General features: G+C 36.6%; 1 protein-coding gene across 7 annotated transcripts in view; it reads right to left on the bottom strand.

The window, feature by feature from the left end:
• LOC121387331 (dipeptidyl peptidase 4-like) overlaps positions 1 to 23198 on the bottom strand; it is a 268837-nt gene that overhangs the window by 46211 nt on the left and 199428 nt on the right. For all 7 annotated transcript variants that reach the window (XM_041518372.1, XM_041518371.1, XM_041518368.1 and 4 more), the window contains one exon: positions 6315 to 6429. In XM_041518372.1, coding sequence (XP_041374306.1) covers positions 6315 to 6429 — 115 coding nt within the window. The remainder of the gene's footprint in view (positions 1 to 6314; positions 6430 to 23198) is intronic.

The following is a 23198-nucleotide window of genomic DNA, read 5'->3' as shown; positions in this document are numbered from 1 at the left end:
GTAACTCTATCATTCTATTGTCAGGTGTGTGTGCTGGAAATTGTACATGTGCTACTGACTGTTGAAGCGTGTAACTCTATCATTCTATTGTCAGGTGTGTGTGCTGGAAATTGTACATGTGCTACTGACTGTTGAAGCGTGTAACTCTATCATTCTATTGTCAGGTGTGTGTGCTGGAAATTGTACATGTGCTACTGACTGTTGAAGCGTATAACTCTATCATTCTATTGTCAGGTGTGTGTGCTGGAAATTGTACATGTGCTACTGACTGTTGAAGCGTATAACTCTATCATTCTATTGTCAGGTGTGTGTGCTGGAAATTGTACATGTGCTACTGACTGTTGAAGCGTATAACTCTATCATTCTATTGTCAGGTGTGTGTGCTGGAAATTGTACATGTGCTACTGACTGTTGAAGCGTATAACTCTATCATTCTATTGTCAGGTGTGTGTGCTGGAAATTGTACATGTGCTACTGACTGTTGAAGCGTATAACTCTATCATTCTATTGTCAGGTGTGTGTGCTGGAAATTGTACATGTGCTACTGACTGTTGAAGCGTATAACTCTATCATTCTATTGTCAGGTGTGTGTGCTGGAAATTGTACATGTGCTACTGACTGTTGAAGCGTATAACTCTATCATTCTATTGTCAGGTGTGTGTGCTGGAAATTGTACATGTGCTACTGACTGTTGAAGCGTATAACTCTATCATTCTATTGTCAGGTGTGTGTGCTGGAAATTGTACATGTGCTACTGACTGTTGAAGCGTATAACTCTATCATTCTATTGTCAGGTGTGTGTGCTGGAAATTGTACATGTGCTACTGACTGTTGAAGCGTATAACTCTATCATTCTATTGTCAGGTGTGTGTGCTGGAAATTGTACATGTGCTACTGACTGTTGAAGCGTATAACTCTATCATTCTATTGTCAGGTGTGTGTGCTGGAAATTGTACATGTGCTACTGACTGTTGAAGCGTATAACTCTATCATTCTATTGTCAGGTGTGTGTGCTGGAAATTGTACATGTGCTACTGACTGTTGAAGCGTATAACTCTATCATTCTATTGTCAGGTGTGTGTGCTGGAAATTGTACAAGGGTGATTTTGAGAAAATTCTAGAGCACACATCCATCAATTAGCAGTACAGATGGTGAAAAAATAAAACAATTACACTCTGTAAAAATTGCACCTGTATTCATCGGCCATTTGTCTTAAGCAGCTTTTTTTTACTACTTCTTTGTGAGGACGCTTACGACAGGTTTGGTTGTATTGGGTTAATATAACTTCTTTTTGCGTATTTATTTCTTTTAGATTAAAAATTCAAGTCTGCCTACTGTTAAAAACTTCACCCTCTCAAAAGTTTGAGAGAGAAGTGGCTTTGCTCTATGATTTTGATCTCACGTCAAGCCTGATGTTTGTATGTCTAGACACAACACGAAATAAAGCTAATATCATACATGGGTCATCGATCAGAAAGATATCTGACAGGATATGCAAGTACATGTATAACTATACATCAATAAAGCTAATATCATAGAGATCAGAATGACGTTGTAAAATTGTGTGTATTTGTCTAAACATAAAATGGAAATAAAGGTAATATCATATAGATTTGAATGATGTTGCAAAATATGTGTGTGTGTGTGTGTGTGTGTCTGTGTGTATATATGTGTGTGTGTATGTGTGCGTCTGTGTGTGTGTCTGTGTGTATGTCTACATGTGTGTGTCTCTCTGTGTGTGTGAGTCTATGTGTGTCTGTGTGTGTCTGTGTGTGTCTGTTTGTGTGTGTGTGTGTCGATGTATGTGTATCTATGTGTGTGTGTGTGTGTGTGTGTATGTCTGTGTGTGGATGTTTATGTCTATGTGTGTGTCTGTGTTTCTGTGTGTGTGTGTGTATGTGTGTGTGTGTCTGTCTGTGTGTCTGTGTGTGTGTATGTATGTATGTATGTATGTATGTATGTATGTATGTATGTATGTATGTATGTATGTATGCATGTATGCTGTCTGTGTCTGTGTGTGTGTGTATGTGTGTGTGTGTGTGTGTGTCTGTGTATATGTATGTATGTGTATGTACATGTGTGTGTGTGTGTCTGTGTGTGTGTGTGTCTGTCTGTGTGTGTGTGTCTGTGTGTGTGTGTGTGTCTGTGTGTGTGTGTGTCTGTGTGTGTGTGTGTGTGTGTGTGTGTGTGTGTGTGTATATATGTGTGTCTGTGTGTGTGTGTGTGTGTGTCTGCGTGTGTGTGTGTGTGTGTGTGTGTGTTTGTCTAGATATACAGAGTAGTAATGAAGCTACTATATACATCAGATTGTCAAAACGATGTTATATATGTAAGATATGCGGGACTCACATTGGAACAAATTTTGGTTTCAACAATTTTCAGATATTTAGAGTATTTCCTTGAAAATGATTAAAATATGGTTAATTTAAGGAACATTTGATTAGCCAAAGACTAAATGTACATGTTGTAGCCATGAGCATTAATTGGCTAATTTGGCAATGCACAGAGTGAGCCATGGTTTGTGTGTGTATCTCTATATATAAAATGGAAATAAAGCTAATATCATGCATGGGTTACCAGAACGATGTCGTATATAGGATGTGTGTGTGTATGTACATGTATCTCTAGATATAAAATGGAAATAAAGCTAATATCATGCATGGGTTATCAGAACGATGTCGTATATAGGATGTGTGTGTGTATGTACATGTACCTCTAGATATAAAATGGAAATAAAGCTAATATCATGCATGGGTTACCAGAACGATGTCGTATATAGGATCTGTATGTGTGTATGTACATGTATCTCTAGATATAAAATGGAAATAAAGCTAATATCATGCATGGGTTATCAGAACAATGTCGTATATAGGATGTGTGTGTGTATGTACATGGAACTCTAGATATAAAATGGAAATAAAGCTAATATCATGCATGGGTTATCAGAACGATGTTGTATATAGGATGTGTGTGTGTATGTATATGTATCTCTAGATATAAAATGGAAATAAAGCTAATATCATGCATGGGTTATCAGAACGATGTCGTATATAGGATATGTATGTGTATATGTACATGTATCTCTAGATATAAAATGGAAATAAAGCTAATATCATGCATGGGTTATCAGAACAATGTCGTATATAGGATGTGTGTGTGTATGTACATGTATCTCTAGATATAAAATGGAAATAAAGCTAATATCATGCATGGGTTATCAGAACGATGTCGTATATAGGATGTGTGTGTGTATGTACATGTATCTCTAGATATAAAATGGAAATAAAGCTAATATCATGCATGGGTTACCAGAACGATGTCGTATATAGGATCTGTATGTGTGTATGTACATGTATCTCTAGATATAAAATGGAAATAAAGCTAATATCATGCATGGGTTATCAGAACAATGTCGTATATAGGATGTGTGTGTGTATGTACATGTATCTCTAGATATAAAATGGAAATAAAGCTAATATCATGCATGGGTTATCAGAACGATGTCGTATATAGGATGTGTGTGTGTATGCATATGTATCTCTAGATATAAAATGGAAATAAAGCTAATATCATGCATGGGTTACCAGAATGATGTCGTATATAGGATATGTATGTGTATATGTACATGTATCTCTAGATATAAAATGGAAATAAAGCTAATATCATGAATAGGTTATCAGAACGATGTCGTATATAGGATGTGTGTGTGTATGTACACGTATCTCTAGATATAGGATGTGTATGTGTGTGTATGTACATGTATCTCTAGATATAAAATGGAAATAAAGCTAATATCATGCATGGGTTATCAGAACGATGTTGTATATAGGATGTGTGTGTGTATGCATCTCTAGATATAAAATGGAAATAAAGCTAATATCATGCATGGGTTATCAGAACGATGTTGTATATAAGATGTGTGTGTGTGTATGTACATGTATCTCTAGATATAAAATGGAAATAAAGCTAATATCATGCATGGGTTATCAGAACGATGTCATATATAGGATGTGTGTGTGTGTGTATGTACATGTATCTCTAGATATAAAATGGAAATAAAGCTAATATCATGCATGGGTTATCAGAATGATGTTGTATATAAGATGTGTGTGTGTGTGTGTATGTACATGTATCTCTAGATATAAAATGAAAATAAAGCTAATATCATGCATGGGTTATCAGAACGATGTCATATATAGGATGTGTGTGTGTGTGTATGTACATGTATCTCTAGATACAAAATGGAACTAAATCTGATATCATACATGTACTGATACATGGGGTTATTAGAATGATGTCATTTAGATGTAGATGTGTTTCTCTAGATATAAAATGGAACTAAATCTGATATCATACATGTACCGATATATGGGGTTATCAGAATGATGTCATTTAGATGTGTTTCTCTAGATATAAAATGGAACTAAATCTGATATCATACATGTACCGATACATGGGGTTATCAGAATGATGTCATTTAGATGTGTTTCTCTAGATATAAAATGGAACTAAATCTGATATGCATACATGTACCGATACATGGGGTTATCAGAATGATGTCATTTAGATGTGTTTCTCTAGATATAAAATGGAACTAAATCTGATATCATACATGTACCGATACATGGGGTTATGAGAATGATGTCATTTAGATGTGTTTCTCTAGATATAAAATGGAACTAAATCTGATATCATACATGTACCGATACATGGGGTTATCAGAATGATGTCATTTAGATGTGTTTCTCTAGATATAAAATGGAACTAAATCTGATATCATACATGTACCGATACATGGGGTTATGAGAATGATGTCATTTAGATGTGTTTCTCTAGATATAAAATGGAACTAAATCTGATATCATACATGTACCGATACATGGGGTTATGAGAATGATGTCATTTAGATGTGTTTCTCTAGATATAAAATGGAACTAAATCTGATATCATACATGTACCGATACATGGGGTTATCAGAATGATGTTGTATAAGATGTTAATCTACAATGTATATCTAGATATAAAATGGAAACAAAACTAATATACATGGGGTCATTAGTATGATGTCCTATTGGGTGTGTGTGTTTACGACTAGATATAAAATAAAACTAAAACTAGTATCATACATGGGGTCATCAGAATGATGTTGTGTAGGATGTGTATGTATGTCTAAATGTAAAAGAGAAATAAAACTAATATCATACATGGGGTCATCAGAATGATGTCGTGTAGGATGTGTATGTATGTCTAGATGTAAAAGAGAAATAAAACTAATATCATACATGGGGTTATCAGAATGATGTCGTATAGGATGTGTATGTATGTCTAGATGTATAAGAGAAATAAAACTAATATCATACATGGGGTCATCAGAATGATGTCGTGTAGGATGTGTATGTATGTCTAGATGTAAAAGAGAAATAAAACTAATATCATACATGGTGTCATCAGAATCATGTCACATATAGGATGTGTACACATGTATGTATGTCTAGATGTATAAGAGAAATAAAACTAATATCATACATGGGGTCATCAGAATGATGTCGTATAGGATGTGTATGTATGTCTAGATGTATAAGAGAAATAAAACTAATATCATACATGGGGTCATCAGAATGATGTCGTGTAGGATGTGTATGTATGTCTAGATGTAAAAGAGAAATAAAACTAATATCATACATGGTGTCATCAGAATGATGTCACATATAGGATGTGTATGTATGTCTAGATGTAAAAGAGAAATAAAACTAATATCATACATGGTGTCATCAGAATCATGTCACATATAGGATGTGTATGTATGTCTAGATGTATAAGAGAAACTAAAACTAGTATCATACATGGGGTCATCAGAATGATGTCGTATAGGATGTGTATGTATGTCTAGATGTAAAAGAGAAATAAAACTAATATCATACATGGTGTCATCAGAATGATGTCACATATAGGATGTGTATGTATGTCTAGATGTATAAGAGAAATAAAACTAATATCATACATGGTGTTATCAGAATGATGTCGTATAGGATGTGTATGTATGTCTAGATGTAAAAGAGAAATAAAACTAATATCATACATGGTGTTATCAGAATGATGTCATATAGGATGTGTATGTATGTCTAGATGTATAAGAGAAATAAAACTAATATCATACATGGTGTTATCAGAATGATGTCATATAGGATGTGTATGTATGTCTAGATGTAAAAGAGAAATAAAACTAATATCATACATGGTGTTATCAGAATGATGTCATATAGGATGTGTATGTATGTCTAGATGTAAAAGAGAAATAAAACTAATATCATACATGGGGTCATCAGAACGATGGCTGTTATGATGAACGCACACACGATAACAATGACGAGTAATGCAATCGCAATTCCACGCCAGTTCTTCTGTTCTACAGTGTTCGCTACCAGTTCCTGCAAATAACAAAACACCGCTTATGTATACTTATATAAACATATATATACATCATATTTTACATGCATATAAATAACAAAATATATTATATTTTTGTATACTATTTAATTTAGGGACGGGATGTAGCCCAGTGGTAAAGCACTCACTCGATGTGCGGTTGATCTGGGATCGATCCCCGTCAGTGGACCCATTGGGCTATATCTCGTTCCAGCCAGTACACCATGACAGGTATATCAAAGACCATGGTATGTACTACCCTGTCTGTGGGATGGTTCATATAAAAGATTCCTGCTGCTAATCAAAAAGAGTAGGCCATGAAGTGGCGACAGCGGGATTCCTGTCTCAATATCTGTGTGGTCCTTATCCATATGTCTGATGCCATATAACCGTAAATAAAATGTGTTGAGTGCGTCATTAAATAAAACATTTCTTTCTTTCTTTCACTATCTGATTTGAACAAATAATTGGGATACATGATGTACAGGCCGGCATCTGAGAATTGAAAATCTGTGCAACCAATTTATCGGTTACCCAAAGTCAAATCCAGGTTACCTATTTCATTTTTTCATAACCCATCATAACCATATAAATGATTTCCTAAATTTAACAAACAAAAAATGGGTTATAAAAAACTAGGCTTGCCCAAGCGACATGCGAACAAAATGATCAAGGCCTGGACCTCATTCCACGAAGTGACCGTAGCGATAAGATCACGTTTAGTGCATAAGGTAGCTATGCACTTACGGTGATCTTAGGGTTAAGATCGCTTCGTGGAACGTGGCCCTGATGCAGTACTTGAGATGCAATGAAATTACATTGCAGCCCTCAGTATTAAACAATCTGCCCTATAAGTGTTAAACATCATATATATATATATATATATATATATATATATATATATATAAATTATATAAACACATTTTTCTATATTATCTTATCAAACAGATATTTGACAACCCCGCTGGGTTTTTTATGGACATCACAGATTAGAAACACAAAGTTGTAATATGCCACAAGACAATGATCAGTCTCCATGTAAACCGGCCAGTAAACAGTGGTAAACAGCTGTGTGCAGATATCACTGCATTATTAATTTAGTGCAGTGTTATCACATGCTATAAATAGTAGTGGGCCAATGCCATGCAATCACAACTGTATGATGAATTCAGTTAATGTATATATTTAGCCAAGGTATTCTTCAGTAAATTGTACTGATACTAGATGTAGGCCATACTTAGCACAGGAACATTTAAATCTGGTATGTATGGTGACTGTACACTGGACTGTCCCAAAACAATTATCACTGTCATGTATAGATAGCCAGTCCATAGCCACTTCTATGTTAAGTGACAAAGAAGAAAGGAAGAACATGTTTTATTTAAGAACGCACTCAACACATTTTATTTACGGTTATATGACATCTGACATATGGTTAAAGACCACACAGATATTGAGAGAGGAAACCCGCTTTCATCACTTCATGGGCTAGCTACTCTTTTCGATTAGCAGCAAGAGATCTTTTAGATGCATTATCCCACAGACAGGATAGTACATACCACAGCCTTTGTTACACCAGTTGTGGAGTACTGGCTAGAACGAGAAATAGCCCAATGGGCCCACAGAAGGGAATCGATCTTAGATTGATTGCACATCAGGCGAGCGCTGTACAACTGAGCTATGTCCTTCCCCAAGTAACAAAGATAGCAGCTTCTACTGCCATTGCATTTACCCCTGCACCTGCTGTAACCTCACCGTGGTGCAGGGGTGTAACAAAGATAGCAGCTTCTACTGCCATTGCATTTACCCCTGCACCTGCTGTAACCTCACCGTGGTGCAGGGGTGTAACAAAGATAGCAGCTTCTACTGCCATTGCATTTACCCCTGCACCTGCTGTAACCTCACCGTGGTGCAGGGGTGTAACAAAGATAGCAGCTTCTACTGCCATTGCATTTACCCCTGCACCTGCTGTAACCTCACCGTGGTGCAGGGGTGTAACAAAGATAGCAGCTTCTACTGCCATTGCATTTACCCCTGCACCTGCTGTAACCTCACCATGGTGCAGGGGTGTAACAAAGATAGCAGCTTCTACTGCCATTGCATTTACCCCTGCACCTGCTGTAACCTCACCGTGGTGCAGGGGTGTAACAAAGATAGCAGCTTCTACTGCCATTGCATTTACCCCTGCACCTGCTGTAACCTCACCGTGGTGCAGGGGTGTAACAAAGATAGCAGCTTCTACTGCCATTGCATTTACCCCTGCACCTGCTGTATCCTCACCGTGGTGCAGGGGTGTAACAAAGATAGCAGCTTCTACTGCCATTGCATTTACCCCTGCACCTGCTGTAACCTCACCGTGGTGCAGGGGTGTAACAAAGATAGCAGCTTCTACTGCCATTGCATTTACCCCTGCACCTGCTGTAACCTCACCGTGGTGCAGGGATGTAACATTCTCTTTGAGAATGGCCAATACAGTACAAACTGAATTTTTTAGTAAAAGTCCGTATCTATCTGTGATATTTGTATTTTTGTACAGTTCTTTACACTGTTTTTAGTTAAACCTTGAATTTTTATATTGATGTTGATCATCACTTTATTTGTTTGCATTACCATAGTTTGACACCCAATAGCCGATGTATTTTTTGTGCTGGGGTGTCGTTATACATTCATTCATTCATTCATTCATTCATTCATTCATTCATTCATTCATTCATTCCATTGCATTTATGAATTCATCTTTGTTCACAATACTTAATGATGTGTATAGGTAGTATATACTAAACTAAATAACTTCTGAATGAATCAAAGTTTGAGGTGCACTGAACTTTTAATACAGCAGTTAATACCACAAATTTTTTGATTGATGATAAATGTGAGTGTGTTTGTTGTAAAAAAAAATAGTTTCATCTGGGCAAAAAATGTATGCAATTTTATTTCATCTACATGTATAAGTACCACTGTGTCATGTAGCCTTGTGCTTGAAACATTTATCGGGCATCTGTAAAAACAAGTACTAAAATTTTGTGTGGAACTAGGGTAGTCATTGATGCTATCTGTTATCTCTTCACCCTCAATTTTTTCTGATTAACTTTAAAGGTGAGGGGTGATAGTATTTATATCTGTGGTGTATATGTTTATTGATATGCTGCAGATAAGAGTTTTAGCCACATATGTTATTATTGTTGTCTATGGGATTTGATTTGGTGGTAGACACCCTATAGCACATATTCAGTGCATAATGAAAAATATTATGATTTGGTAGTACATACGTATACGCCTAAAAGAACATATTCAGTGCCTAATAAAAGAACATATTCAGTGCCTAATAAAAGAACATATTCAGTGCCTAATGAAAGAACATATTCAGTGCCTAATGAAAGAACATATTCAGTGCCTAATGAAAGAACATATTCAGTGCCTAATAAAAGAACATATTCAGTGCCTAATAAAAGAACATATTCAGTGCCTAATAAAAGAACATATTCAGTGCCTAATAAAAGAACATATTCAGTGCCTAATAAAAGAACATATTCAGTGCCTAATAAAAGAACATATTCAGTGCCTAATAAAAGAACATATTCAGTGCCTAAAAGAACATATTCAGTGCCTAATAAAAGAACATATTCAGTGCCTAATAAAAGAACATATTCAGTGCCTAATAAAAGAACATATTCAGTGCCTAATAAAAGAACATATTCAGTGCCTAATAAAAGAACATATTCAGTGCCTAATAAAAGAACATATTCAGTGCCTAATAAAAGAACATATTCAGTGCCTAATAAAAGCTAGTATGATTGTGTCATTTAGTTTAATTAAACTATACTGATTGATTAATTAGCCATCACTCATCCATGCAAGATCACAATGACCTTGACCATGACAACAATCACTGTACATGGCTCTTAAGGGAGTTTGATATGCTGCAGATAGGAGTGTTAGCCACATATGTTATTATTGTTGTCTATGGGATTTGATTTGGTGGTTACATTATATATATACACCCTGTACAGTGGATCTGAGTGCTAAAGGATCCTTATGAAATGCAGCATCGATTAAGTACAAAGGCAGCAGTCAGCAGTACAGATTAAAATAGGAGAAGCAGTGAGAATGATTAGAAACTGTTAAAATGGCCTTGTTTACTGTATTACAGATATATGGAGTCAGTTAGTTAACTAATATAGTTATCTATCATAAGTAAGGGGCGGGATGTAGCCCAGTGGTAAAGCGCTCACTTGATGCATGGTATGTTTAGGATCGATCCCCATCGGTGGACCCATTGGGCTATTTCTCATTCCAGCCAGAGCTCCACAACTGGTGTAACAAAGGCCATGGTATGTACTATCCTGTCTGTGGGATGGTGCATATAAAAGATCCCTTGCTGCTAATCGAAAAGAGTAGCCCATGAAGTGACGACAGCGGCTTTCCTCTCTATATATCTGTGTGGTCCTTATAACCATATCTCTGACGCCATATAACCATAAATATAATGTGTTGAGTGCATCATTAAATAAAACGTTTCCTTCCTTATCATGATAAATGTAGAAAACCAGCAAAATGAAGAGCTTGCCACGTTGCTTGAGACGTACTGCACCTTTAACTGAGAATGTTTGTTTTGGTGCTGCAACAAACCCGGGTGGACTGCAAGTGAGAAGAATATCTGTGTGGAGAGCCAGCTCAACACAGTATTAGAATGTGATCAATACTCGGGGATATGTCGGCTAATGGTGTCCAGTGTTTGCATTTCACTCTTCACTGTGGGAGATAATTAACTACGGGATCTGCAGGAACAAGTAGCCATCTTGTTAATAATTCACTTTCTGAGTGATTAATACCCTGTCACTGAAGAATCATAATTATGTGTTGTCTTCTCTTTCTGTCTCTGGTGTTATTCAGCCACCAGGTGTCTTAATTAAAAGGACAAAGTCCTCTATGGCTGTTCTAATTAAATGTTACAATTTCTTGCTTATTTAACACATCCCATGTGTCCTTAGATGCCCTAGTCAGGCGTTCTGCCAGAAAATAATTTGAGAATACGTATACATGTCTATAATAAAACAAAACAGCCCTTAATTAAGTGCCCTTACTAGCTACGCTGGACACATTTGTAGATGATTAAACATTTGGAAATAAATTGTATATGACTGGAATAAATGAATGAATAAACGAACGAACGAACGAACGAACGAACGAACGAACGAACCAACGAACGAACGAACCAACCAACCAACCAACCAACCAACCAACCAACCAAACCAACCAACCAACCAACCAAACCAACCAACCAACCAACCAACCAACCAACCAACCAACCAACTATCCAACCAACCAACCAACCAACCAACCATCCAACCAAACCAACCAACCAACCAACCATCCAACCAAACCAACCAACCAACGACCGAATGAACGAATGAATGAATCAATGAATATTTAATGACATCTCCAACACAAATAATACATCAACTATTGGGTGTCAAAAAGAGGTAAGTACTAAATCAATTATTTGACAAGATTCAGTCTGAACAGGATAAAGCCGACATCCTACATCAGTAACTAGTTGTTATTTTTATCCTGCAGACCATAAGATTATTAGAATTATAAGACAAAACCTTAATATTTCTGTTATTTAACCTACATTGTACGGTGAACTATATGTTGAAGTCAAATAAACAATTGTGTAATGTGACATCACGTGTATGCAAAGTCAAAAGTAATAATTTTCTAGTATACATGTTTCCTTAATCAGTCATCGTAATCGACCACTAGAAACGGCAGCTGTAGGATAAAAGGTAAATTGTGTATGAAGCTATAGTTCTTCCAATGCACAGGTAACACCTTTTTTCATACTATGTAATTTACTACAAGTTATTTATTTCTGAGCTGATTGTTTTCTAATGCACAGGTAACACCTTTTTTCATACTATGTAATTTACTACAAGTTATTTATTTCTGAGCTGATTGTTTTCTAAATTGCACACAAAAATAGTGGGGTTTTATTATTTCCAAAAGACTTTTACTTTTCTTCTTATGTCAAACCAAAGTAAAATTATTTACAAAAAACATTTTTCTAGGAAGATAGGATGGACTATAGAACATTCAGGTCATGTCAGGTCAGGTTAGGTCAGAGTGTTTAACGTGCACATTTAGAGCAAGCTGTTGTAGTGCACGCCTGTCCTGGGCACAGATGTTGGCCTCGGCCGGCTCCTCCGTCCAGGAAAGGGGTGGAAAGGAGGGTGGACCGCCTGCACTGGATTATAGCCAAAGAGAAATGGTGCACATTTTTATGAAGGAAGTTAGGCGCAATTTTGAATGGTCTGTCAAAATATAAAAAGGGAGCTACATATAGGACAGTCAAAGATGCTTCCCATTATATCTAAAGCTATATTATAACAGCTTACACCCCCCCCCCCATTTCATTTTATTTACTTTAAGGGTGAGTGGTTATAGCACTGACATCTGTGATGCACATGCATATATATGCTGACTGAAACATTGCATACAGCAGCTCAAACACAAGTTACATATATACACGTTGCATACAGCAGCACAAACTCAAGTTACATACATACACGTTGCATACAGCAGCACAAACTCAAGTTACATACATACACATTGCATACAGCAGCACAAACTCAAGTTACATACATACACGTTGCATACAGCAGCTCAAACTCAAGTTGCATACATACACGTTGCATACAGCAGCACAAACTCAAGTTACATACATACACGTTGCATACAGCAGCACAAACTCAAGTTACATACATACACATTGCATACAGCAGCTCAAACTCAAGTTACATACATACACGTTGCATACAGCAGCACAAACTCAAGTTACATACATACACGTTGCATACAGCAGCTCAAACTCAAGTTCCATACATACACATTGCATACAGCAGCTCAAACTCAAGTTGCATACATACACGTTGCATACAGCAGCACAAACTCAAGTTGCATACATACACGTTGCATACAGCAGCTCAAACTCAAGTTGCATACATACACGTTGCATACAGCAGCTCAAACTCAAGTTGCATACATACACGTTGCATACAGCAGCTCAAACTCAAGTTACATACATACACGTTGCACACAGCAGCTCAAACTCAAGTTACATACATACACATTGCATACAGCAGCTCAAACTCAAGTTACATACATACACGTTGCACACAGCAGCACAAACTCAAGTTACATACATACACGTTGCACACAGCAGCTCAAACTCAAGTTACATACATACACGTTGCACACAGCAGCACAAACTCAAGTTACATATATACATGGTGAATACAAAAGAGTTTCCCTAGAGAGATTAGAACCTTTTAAAACAGTATTGATTTCTGTGGTGTTTTCCACCGTTTCAACCTCACCAACCATGGTAATGAAAAAAAAGCAATCGCATTAGTTTGTGTGGATAAAATTTTCAAAGGAAATGTCTCTAATGGGTTTTTGTTACTAATAAAAGAATGTTAGATTTTGGATTACAAGAAAATAAAACACACTTTACATGGCAAATATATCATTAATTTAAGAAAGAAAGAGTTGACTTTGAATTATTACCATGAGAAGTCTTGTGTAAGGCTAAACATAAAAACCACATATTATTTGCAGACATTATTTAACACACCTGTTGGTGAGAACATCATTTGTTATTTTTGATAACACATACTTGTTTACACAGCTACGTGTGTTAACAATTTCAAGACATATAACTAGCTGCTCCTAGGTGATGATCAGATAATCAATGCCACACATCCAATGAAAAAACAGCACAATCAAAATCAATTACCTGACAATCATTTGTCTGTTACGTGTATAAGTGCAAAGGCTGTATATGACTTTCAGTCGAAAAAGATGTTAAAGTTTCCTTAAAACCTGGTTTTTGAGGATATGTAAGAAACAGACTAATACATTCGTGTCCATTAGATACCATTTATCTTACAACTCATTCTTTAAAAATGTATCAAACTTTCTTTCGCTCGTTAAGATACATTTAAAAAAACCTTGTAAAACGGCCACTCATGTATTATTCTTTATGTCATCCATGTATGACCCACCACAACTGGTATATCAAAGGCCGTGGTATGTGCTATCTTGTCTGTGAGGTGGTGTATATAAAAGATCCCTTACTACTAATAGAAAAATGTAGCAGGTTTCCTCTCTAAGACTATATGTAAAAATTTCCCTCTATGACTAAATGTCAAAATGACCAAATGTTTGACATCCAATAGCCGATGATTATTAAATAAATGTGCTCTAGTGGTGTTATTAAATAAAAGAAACTTTATCAATGAAAGTGCTAATACATGTATTTATAAGCTTATCACTATTACTGATCACTTTGCTTTTGTCAGACTGCATGACTCATCCCACAAGAGCCACAGGAATTGTTTAAAGTGACTCATAGACATGCGTATGGCCTACTGATACTAAATCAAGTTCAAAACTAAACGTTCAATACTTGCTTGATTGATTTATTTAATTTCAACTTACTTTCATGCTTACATCCAGGAAATGTTTTTATTTAACGACGCACTCAACACATTTTATTTATGGTTATATGGCGTCGGATGCTTACATCCAATTAAGGTTCAAGCACGCTTCCTGGGCACACACCTAGCTATCTGGGCTGTCTGTTCAGGAGAGTGGGTTTAAGGGTGAGGGGTGGTAGTATTTATATCTGTGGTGTTTATGTCGATTGATACGCTGCAGGTAGGAGTTTTAGCCACATATGTTACTTTTGTCGTCTATGGGATTTGATTTGGTAGTAGACACCCTTAAGCAAAGATTACTTTTGTTTCACATAAAAGGTGAGCAATTGCTGTCATCATTTTGCTTCAGCATGTGTGGCTATAATGCTAAATGGACAGGCCCTAAGTTTTAAGAATTAGCATATCCAAATTTATAATTATAGCTAATATATAGCAATAAGTCAAACTGAATCTATAGCTCTTCCAGCAGAGAACGCCTTTTTTCATATTGTTGAATTTACTACAAGTTATTTATTTCTGAACCAACTGGGTTTTTTAAATTGGAATCAAAAATAGTTTTTTAAATTTATTTTCAGAACACTTTTATTTTTCTTCTTACGTCAAACCAAACTGAAAATATTTACAAAAAACATGTTTGTAGGAAGATGGGACGGCCTATAGCTAAACATTTTAAAATGCCAAAATGCCAACAGTATATTTTGTCATGTTTAGACCCAGGAATATGCATAATAGAGACATAATCACTTGAGATTATAAAACATCCATTATGGGAGCATATGTGTACGAGGCTCCCATTTCTGTAGGGAAAAAGAACGAAATGTTTTATTTAACAACGCACTTAACACATTGTATTTACGGTTATATGGTGTCAGACATATGGTTAAGAACCACACAGATATTGAGAGAGGAAACCTGCTGTCACCACTTCATGGGCTATTCTTTCCGATTAGCAACAAGGACTCTTTTATATGCACCATCCAACAGACAAGTTAGTACATACCACAGCCTTTAATATACCAGTCGTGGTGCACTGGCTGGAACGAGAAATAGCCCAATAGGCCCACTGATGGGGATTGATCCCACACTGACTGTGCATCGAGCGAGCGCTGTACCACTGGGCTACGTCTCGCCCACTTTTCTACAGGGAGGCAGGCTGGATTTTGCCCAAATTAAACGAAAATGCTAAAATCTGGATAACAACATTTATAAATTTATTATATAAGCATAGATCAAACAGCTATATAGGTAGTACTAAACCAAATAACTTCTGGCTGGGTCGAGGTGCACTGAACTTTTGATAGAGACTTGAACACCACAAGTCCTGTGTTTGGTTATAAATGTGAGTGTGTTGGTTGTAAAAAATAATAGTTTCATCTGGGTTAAAAAAATATGCAATTTTATTTCATCTAGTACCAATGTGTCAAGTAGCCTTGTGCTTGAAACATGTATGGGGTACTTGTAAAACAATGTACTCGAATTTTGTGCGGAACTAGGGTAGTCATAGATGCTACCCGTTATCTCAGAAACGAGCAGCTTGACCCCCAATTTTTTCTGATTCACTTTAAGTGTGAGGGGTGGTAGTATTTATATCTATGGCGTTTATGTCGATTGATACGCTGCAGGTAGGAGTTTTAGCTACATATGTTACTACTGTCATCTATGGGATTTGATTTGGTAGTATACATCCTATAGGGTTACAAACAAATCACTATGCATTTTCCATCCATTACAACTAATTTTGTGGGTAGAATGAAAGAAAGACATGGTAAAAAATAAGACCACAGGTTAGCACATTTTGCCCAAATAGCTCTATCGCTTCTGTCCGAATTTGGGGATTTGCTATGTGCCCCCCCCCCCCCCCCCCCCCCCCGTCTCGTACACTTATGTATGGGAGTGTATATATGTTGAGACATGGTCGCTCTGAGTGTGATATAAATCCATATTTGATGAAGAGGATCATACTGTCCTGCCAGTTGTATGTCCGGCAACACTCCAGCCTATTAAAGTGTCATATTGATTTCCTCCAGTCTAAGCAGCTCTCCAGCCAGCTAATGTGGGGACACCGGAACACTGGGATGTGCTCAACTCCGGGCTGTTGGATCGACAAGTAAAAACATTCCACACAGTTTGCTTTGTCCCAGACAAGCACCATACAAGAATTGATTCTTATTATATGTATATATAATGCACTGGCCTCGGTAGTGTAGTGACCAAGTCATCAGGCTTAAGCCTGGTAGGTACTGGGTTCGCATCCCGGTACCGGTCGACTCCCACCCAGAGCAAGTTTAACAAGTCAGTGGGTAGGTGTAAAAAAGAAAAATTGTTTTGTTTAACGACATCACTAGAGCACATTGATTTACTAATCATTGGCTATTGGATGTCAAACATTTGGTAATTTTGAGATAATAATTATAGTCTTAGAGTGGAAACCTGCTATATTTTTTCATTAGTAACAAGGGATCTTTTATATGCACCATCCAACAGACAGGATGGCACATACCACAATCTTTGATATACCAGTCCTGGACCACTGGCTGGAATTAGAAATATAGTCCAATGGGCCCACAGATGGGGATTGATCCCAAACTGACCACACATCAAGCGAGTTCTTTACCACTGGGCTAGGCCCTGCTCCCTGCGGGTTGAATCCCCTCTAAGACTATGTGTCAGAATAACCAAATGTTTGACATTCAATAGTCGATGATTAATAATGTGCTCTAGTGGTGTCGTTAAATAAAACATTTCTTTCTTTCTTTCAATAGTCGATGATTAATAATGTGCTCTAGTGGTGTCGTTAAATAAAGGAAACTTTTCCACCCACCGTGAAATGAAGGAATGTTTGTTCAACAACACGTCAGCACAACTACAGCAATATGTTATCTACTGTACGATTATCTCGACACTTGGCAACGTCCGTGACATCAGGAAAGGGATCTTCAGCGATAGCCTTGATTTTGCTTTTGACAAAGTTTGATTTGTTTAATGACACCACTAGAGCACATTGATTTATAATCATTGGCTATTGGATGTCAAACATTTGGAAATTTTGACATATATAGTCTCAATTAGAGAGGAAACCAGCTACATTTTTTCAATTTGTAGTCAACTCGTAGTCATCAGAAGAAACCCGTTACATTTTTCCTAATATTATAGGCACTTTCCCACAGACAGGACAACACATACCACAGCCTTTGACCAGTTGTGGTGCATTGGATGGAACAAGAAATAACAATCAGCTGAATGGATCCACCAAAGTGGTTTGATCCTACGACACTAGCACCTCAAGTGACCACTCAACCCATTGCCGTTATAGAATTTAGATATAACCCGTTTCAGAGGTGTAATTACCGTGAATATTACCACAGAGTTTTTTATTCTATGTGGCATTTTTATTTTGCCATCGACTATATTCTTTTTCTCTTTTTTTTAACAGCATGTTGTTTTGCTGTGGACATTTTCATAATTGCAGGGGTTTCTTGGTCAAACATACACAGAAGAGTGATGGGCTATGGGAAGAAAATGTCAGATCCTTAAATATTAATTAAAACAGTGATTGCACTGTAAAACAGCTAGGTTTTTTTAATATGACCTACTCATTGAAAGGAAAACAAATACATATATTCCCAAATATTGTGCCATCAATACAAACAACATCTTCCTTGTAAACAATGGTCTAATTGTGTTGTTAAAACATTCAAATTTAAAAAAAACAAAAAACAATAACGATATTTTCCTTTCTTTTTCTAATAATCAGTGTATTGTTGCATGATCAATAATCAGACATTCCTTTCCTTTAGAAAGTTGGCTATATCTGTGAACATCCCAAAAATAAAAGGTCACGGTCTTTCTAAAAAAAGAAGAGAAAATTGATTCACATTTTTCATCAATAAACAAACATTCTTTTCCTTCCCTCAACTAAATGTGTAATGTCTGTAAATTAAGTCCCCAAAGTAAAATCCTGAAGTCTTCCCATATGAAAGAGAAATTGATTTACATTTTCTCTAAGACAAATATTGGATTAATTTCTGAATGTTAACACTCATCCATTTAATACTACTGACAGGTCCGATATTTTCTCAACTTGTCTTACACTATGCAGATGTTTCGTGAAATCAATGTCAGGAAAATTCAGCATTTAATTAAGCTGTCAAAGAATCAATGTCGGAGTTGATTCTCAAAAGAAAAGAAAAGAAAATGAGGTTGAAGCTGTGTATATAAGGAGATACTAGCTAGTATTATATTGACGTCTTGTCCTGGACGGAGGAGCCAGCCAAGGCCGGCACCTGTGCCCATGACAGGCATGCACTACAACAGCTTGCTCTGAGTATGCATGTAAAACCCTCTGACCTGACCTGACCTGACCTATATAGTGATGACCTGACCTATATAGTGATGACCGGCCTCAGTGGTGTTGTGGTTAAGCCATCGGACATAAGGCTGGTAGGTACTAAATTCACAGCCAGGTACCAGCTCCAACCCATAGCAAATTTTAAGACCCTCTTCTTTCTTACTAACAACTAACCCGCTGTCCTGGACAGACAATTCAGATAGCTGAGTTCTGTGCCGAGGACAGCATGCTTGAACCGTAACTGGATATAAGCATGGAAATAAGTTGAAAAAAATATATAGTGACCACCGACCTCAGTGGTGTGGTTAAGCCATCAGACTTAAAGCTGGTAGGTACTGGGTTCACATCCCTGTATTGGCTCACACTTAGAATTAGTTTAACAACTCAATGGGTAGGTGTAAGGCCACTACACCGACTTCTCTCGAACCACTGGCTGGAACGAGAAATAACCCAATGAGCCTGTCGATGGTGATGGGGATCGATCCCAGACTGACCACACATCAGGTGACTGCTTTACCATGGGCTACGTCCTGTCCCTTCCTTTGTTTAAGATGTAAATACATTTAATAATTATGATGAACTATGTAAAGCTACAAATATGGCCACGTTAATGAATTTTCAAAATAGATTTAATCCTTTACAAGTAACTGAATATTAATACTGTGTCTTCTACTTGTTGGGGGAAAGCTGCATTGATCTGCTTGCGTGAACGGCAAGTGACATTTCCCACAATGTTATTGTTGTTTCTGTGTTTAATGTCCACCACAGATCTGCAGTATCCATAATTGAGGCTCATGCTATTATTTATGCATCCATGAACCCAATAGCTTTTCAAAGGGACGTTTTATTATTATTCCAGTAAAGAATGTTAAACCATGTCCCAAATGTGCAGTGTTTTATGCAGTGGAATAAAATAAAGTGTAGTGCAGATATACACACAACAACCATTTATGATCATTTAGTTTTTTATGGAATGAAGTAGAGATTTCATTTCAACTTATTTCCGTCCTTATATCCAATTAAGGTTCAATCACGCTGTCCTGGGCACACACCTCAGCTATCTGGGCTGTCTGTCCAGGACACGAGTGGATTAGTTGTTAGTTGGTTAGTTGGTTAGTTGGTTAGTAAGACAGAAGAGAGTGTATAGTGGTCTTACACCTACCCATTGAGCCCTTAAGAACTCACTCTGGGTTTGAGCCAGTACCGGGCTGCGAACCCTGTACCTACCAGCCTGTAGTCCGATGGCTTGACCACTGCGCCACCGAGGCCGGTCGAAGTACAGAAGAGGGAATTCAATAATCTAGATGATTAATAACACTCAATCATTCCACTAGTGTTGAAAGTTGGACGTTGTGATCAATCATCTGTTTACCGGTACACCAACCAATTAATGTACACGTACATTGTATTCGTTTAAAGGGACATTCCCTAGTTTTTAAACACTAAGGCATATTTTTTACTATTATAGCCATTCTTGATAACAGAAATCATACTTTACTTACATTTTATTGTTTAGATTATCAGTTTCAGTATATTCGAAGTGTTTTTGGTCATCCCGGTCTTTTTAATATCACAAAATGTTTTATTTTTTAAAACGCACATGCGTCTGAGAAGTAACAGTTATGGAGTCGAGTTTTAGTATATTTTTAGAGGGTATTTCACCATTTCAAAGTCGCAGGCTCATGTTTCACTCAGTTGTAACTTTATACAAATGTGTTACAGGTTTGTAGATTAACTAAACTTAGAGTTAATTTTCACGGGTTGAAACTAGGGTCTGTCCCTTTAACTAAACTTAGTGTTAATTTTCACGGGTTGAAACTAGGGTCTGTCCCTTTAACTAAACTTAGTGTTAATTTTCACGTGTTGAAACTAGGGTCTGTCTCTTTAACTAAACTTAGTGTTAATGTTCACGAGTTGAAACTAGGGTCTGTCCCTTTAACTAAACTTAGTGTTAATGTTCATGAGTTGAAACTAGGGTATGTCCCTTTAACTAAACTTAGTGTTAATGTTCATGAGTTGAAACTAGGGTCTGTCCCTTTAACTAAACTTAGTGTTAATGTTCATGAGTTGAAACTAGGGTCTGTCCCTTTAACTAAACTTAGTGTTAATGTTCATGAGTTGAAACTAGGGTCTGTCCCTTTAAGCCATGTAAGGGTTGTCTTTGCTTTTGTTTTAATATTAAAACTACTGAATAAAACATGAAGAACAAAGATAAATTGCCAATAAAACATTTTCAAACATTTTCCAAAAAAATATTTATCAATTTTTTATATTTTTTTGTGCTGGGGTGTCATAAACAAACATTCCTTTCCTTTTCTAGCCACTGATTAAACAATGTGCTGAGGTTTCATTAAACAAACATTCCTTTCCTTTCCTAGCCACTGATTAAACAATGTGCTGAGGTTTCATTAAACAAACATTCCTTTCCTTTTCTAGGCACTGATTAAACAATGTGCTGAGGTTTCATTAAACAAACATTCCTTTCCTTTTCTAGCCACTGATTAAACAATGTGCTGAGGTTTCATGAAACAAACATTCCTTTCCTTTTCTAGCCACTGATTAAACAATGTGCTGAGGTTTCATTAAACAAACATTCCTTTCCTTTCCTAGCCACTGATTAAACAATGTGCTGAGGTTTCATTAAACAAACATTCCTTTCCTTTTCTAGGCACTGATTAAACAATGTGCTGAGGTTTCATTAAACAAACATTCCTTTCCTTTTCTAAGCACTGATTAAACAATGTGCTGAGGTTTCATTAAACAAACATTCCTTTCCTTTCCTAGCCACTGATTAAACAATGTGCTGAGGTTTCATTAAACAAACATTCCTTTCCTTTTCTAGCCACTGATTAAACAATGTGCTGAGGTTTCATTAAACAAACATTCCTTTCCTTTTCTAGGCACTGATTAAACAATGTGCTGGGGTGTCCTTTCCTTTCTTATTAGCTAATGATTCAGATATAAACATTAGATTTTCTGGAAAACTAATAATGTTTAGGAGATACTATTTTTGTTAAGGTCTATAAATATACAGTGAAACCTCTCAAGACCGGACCCTCTGTAAACAGAATTCCCTTAAAACCGGACATTTAACAGAGTCCCTTTTGAAAAAACCCAGGACAGAACTTAACCTCTCTAAACTGGATCCCTCTTAAAACTGGACATTTGTCTTGGTTAGAGGGTGTCCAGTTTAGAGGGGTTTCACTGTAGTTAATTTATTTATTGTGTATTAACGTTGTTAATACCATGCAGGTGAACAGCTACGCGTAGGTATACAATGGGTCTCCCCATCCGGCAATCTGATCAACACACAATAAACAGCAATATTTCATTCCAAGCACAAAATGAGGAAGTAATAAAAAAAAAAATTACCAATATTAATAATATATATTGTTATATGATTCAAAGTAGATGGCGTTAATTATGATATATAAACCATGATCATTGTATGTAGATTAGAGAGGGCCTCATGGGAGACCAGTCACCTAGCTTGTACTGAAAATTATACTAGAATAGTGTGTATTGTGTGCAATAACATGGATTGAGTTTTTTACACTGGATGGGTGGGTGTGATGGGAGGACTGGGGGGGATATAAAATCCAACAAAATGTTCTAAAACTGTCTAAACAACAAATTATATAAAATATCACTTGCTGCTTCTTGAAAAACAAGGACAGAAAGAATGTTTTATTTAATGTAGCACAACACATTTTAATTACTGTTATATTGTGTTGGACATATGGTTAAGGATCACACAAATCATAATGAGAAAGGAAATCCACTGCTGCCACACAATGTGCTACTCTTTCCGATCAGCAGCCAAGGATCTTTTATATGCAGCATCCACCAGACAGGATAGCACATACCAAGGCCTTTAGTACACCAGACATGGAGCACTGGCTGTAATGACAAATAGTCCAAT

The sequence above is a fragment of the Gigantopelta aegis genome, chromosome 13 (assembly GCF_016097555.1).
Source record: "Gigantopelta aegis isolate Gae_Host chromosome 13, Gae_host_genome, whole genome shotgun sequence".
Lineage (NCBI taxonomy): Eukaryota > Metazoa > Mollusca > Gastropoda > Neomphalida > Peltospiridae > Gigantopelta > Gigantopelta aegis.
The sequence above is the reverse complement of the archived record's forward strand: the minus strand, read 5'-3'. Positions and strand labels throughout refer to the sequence as shown.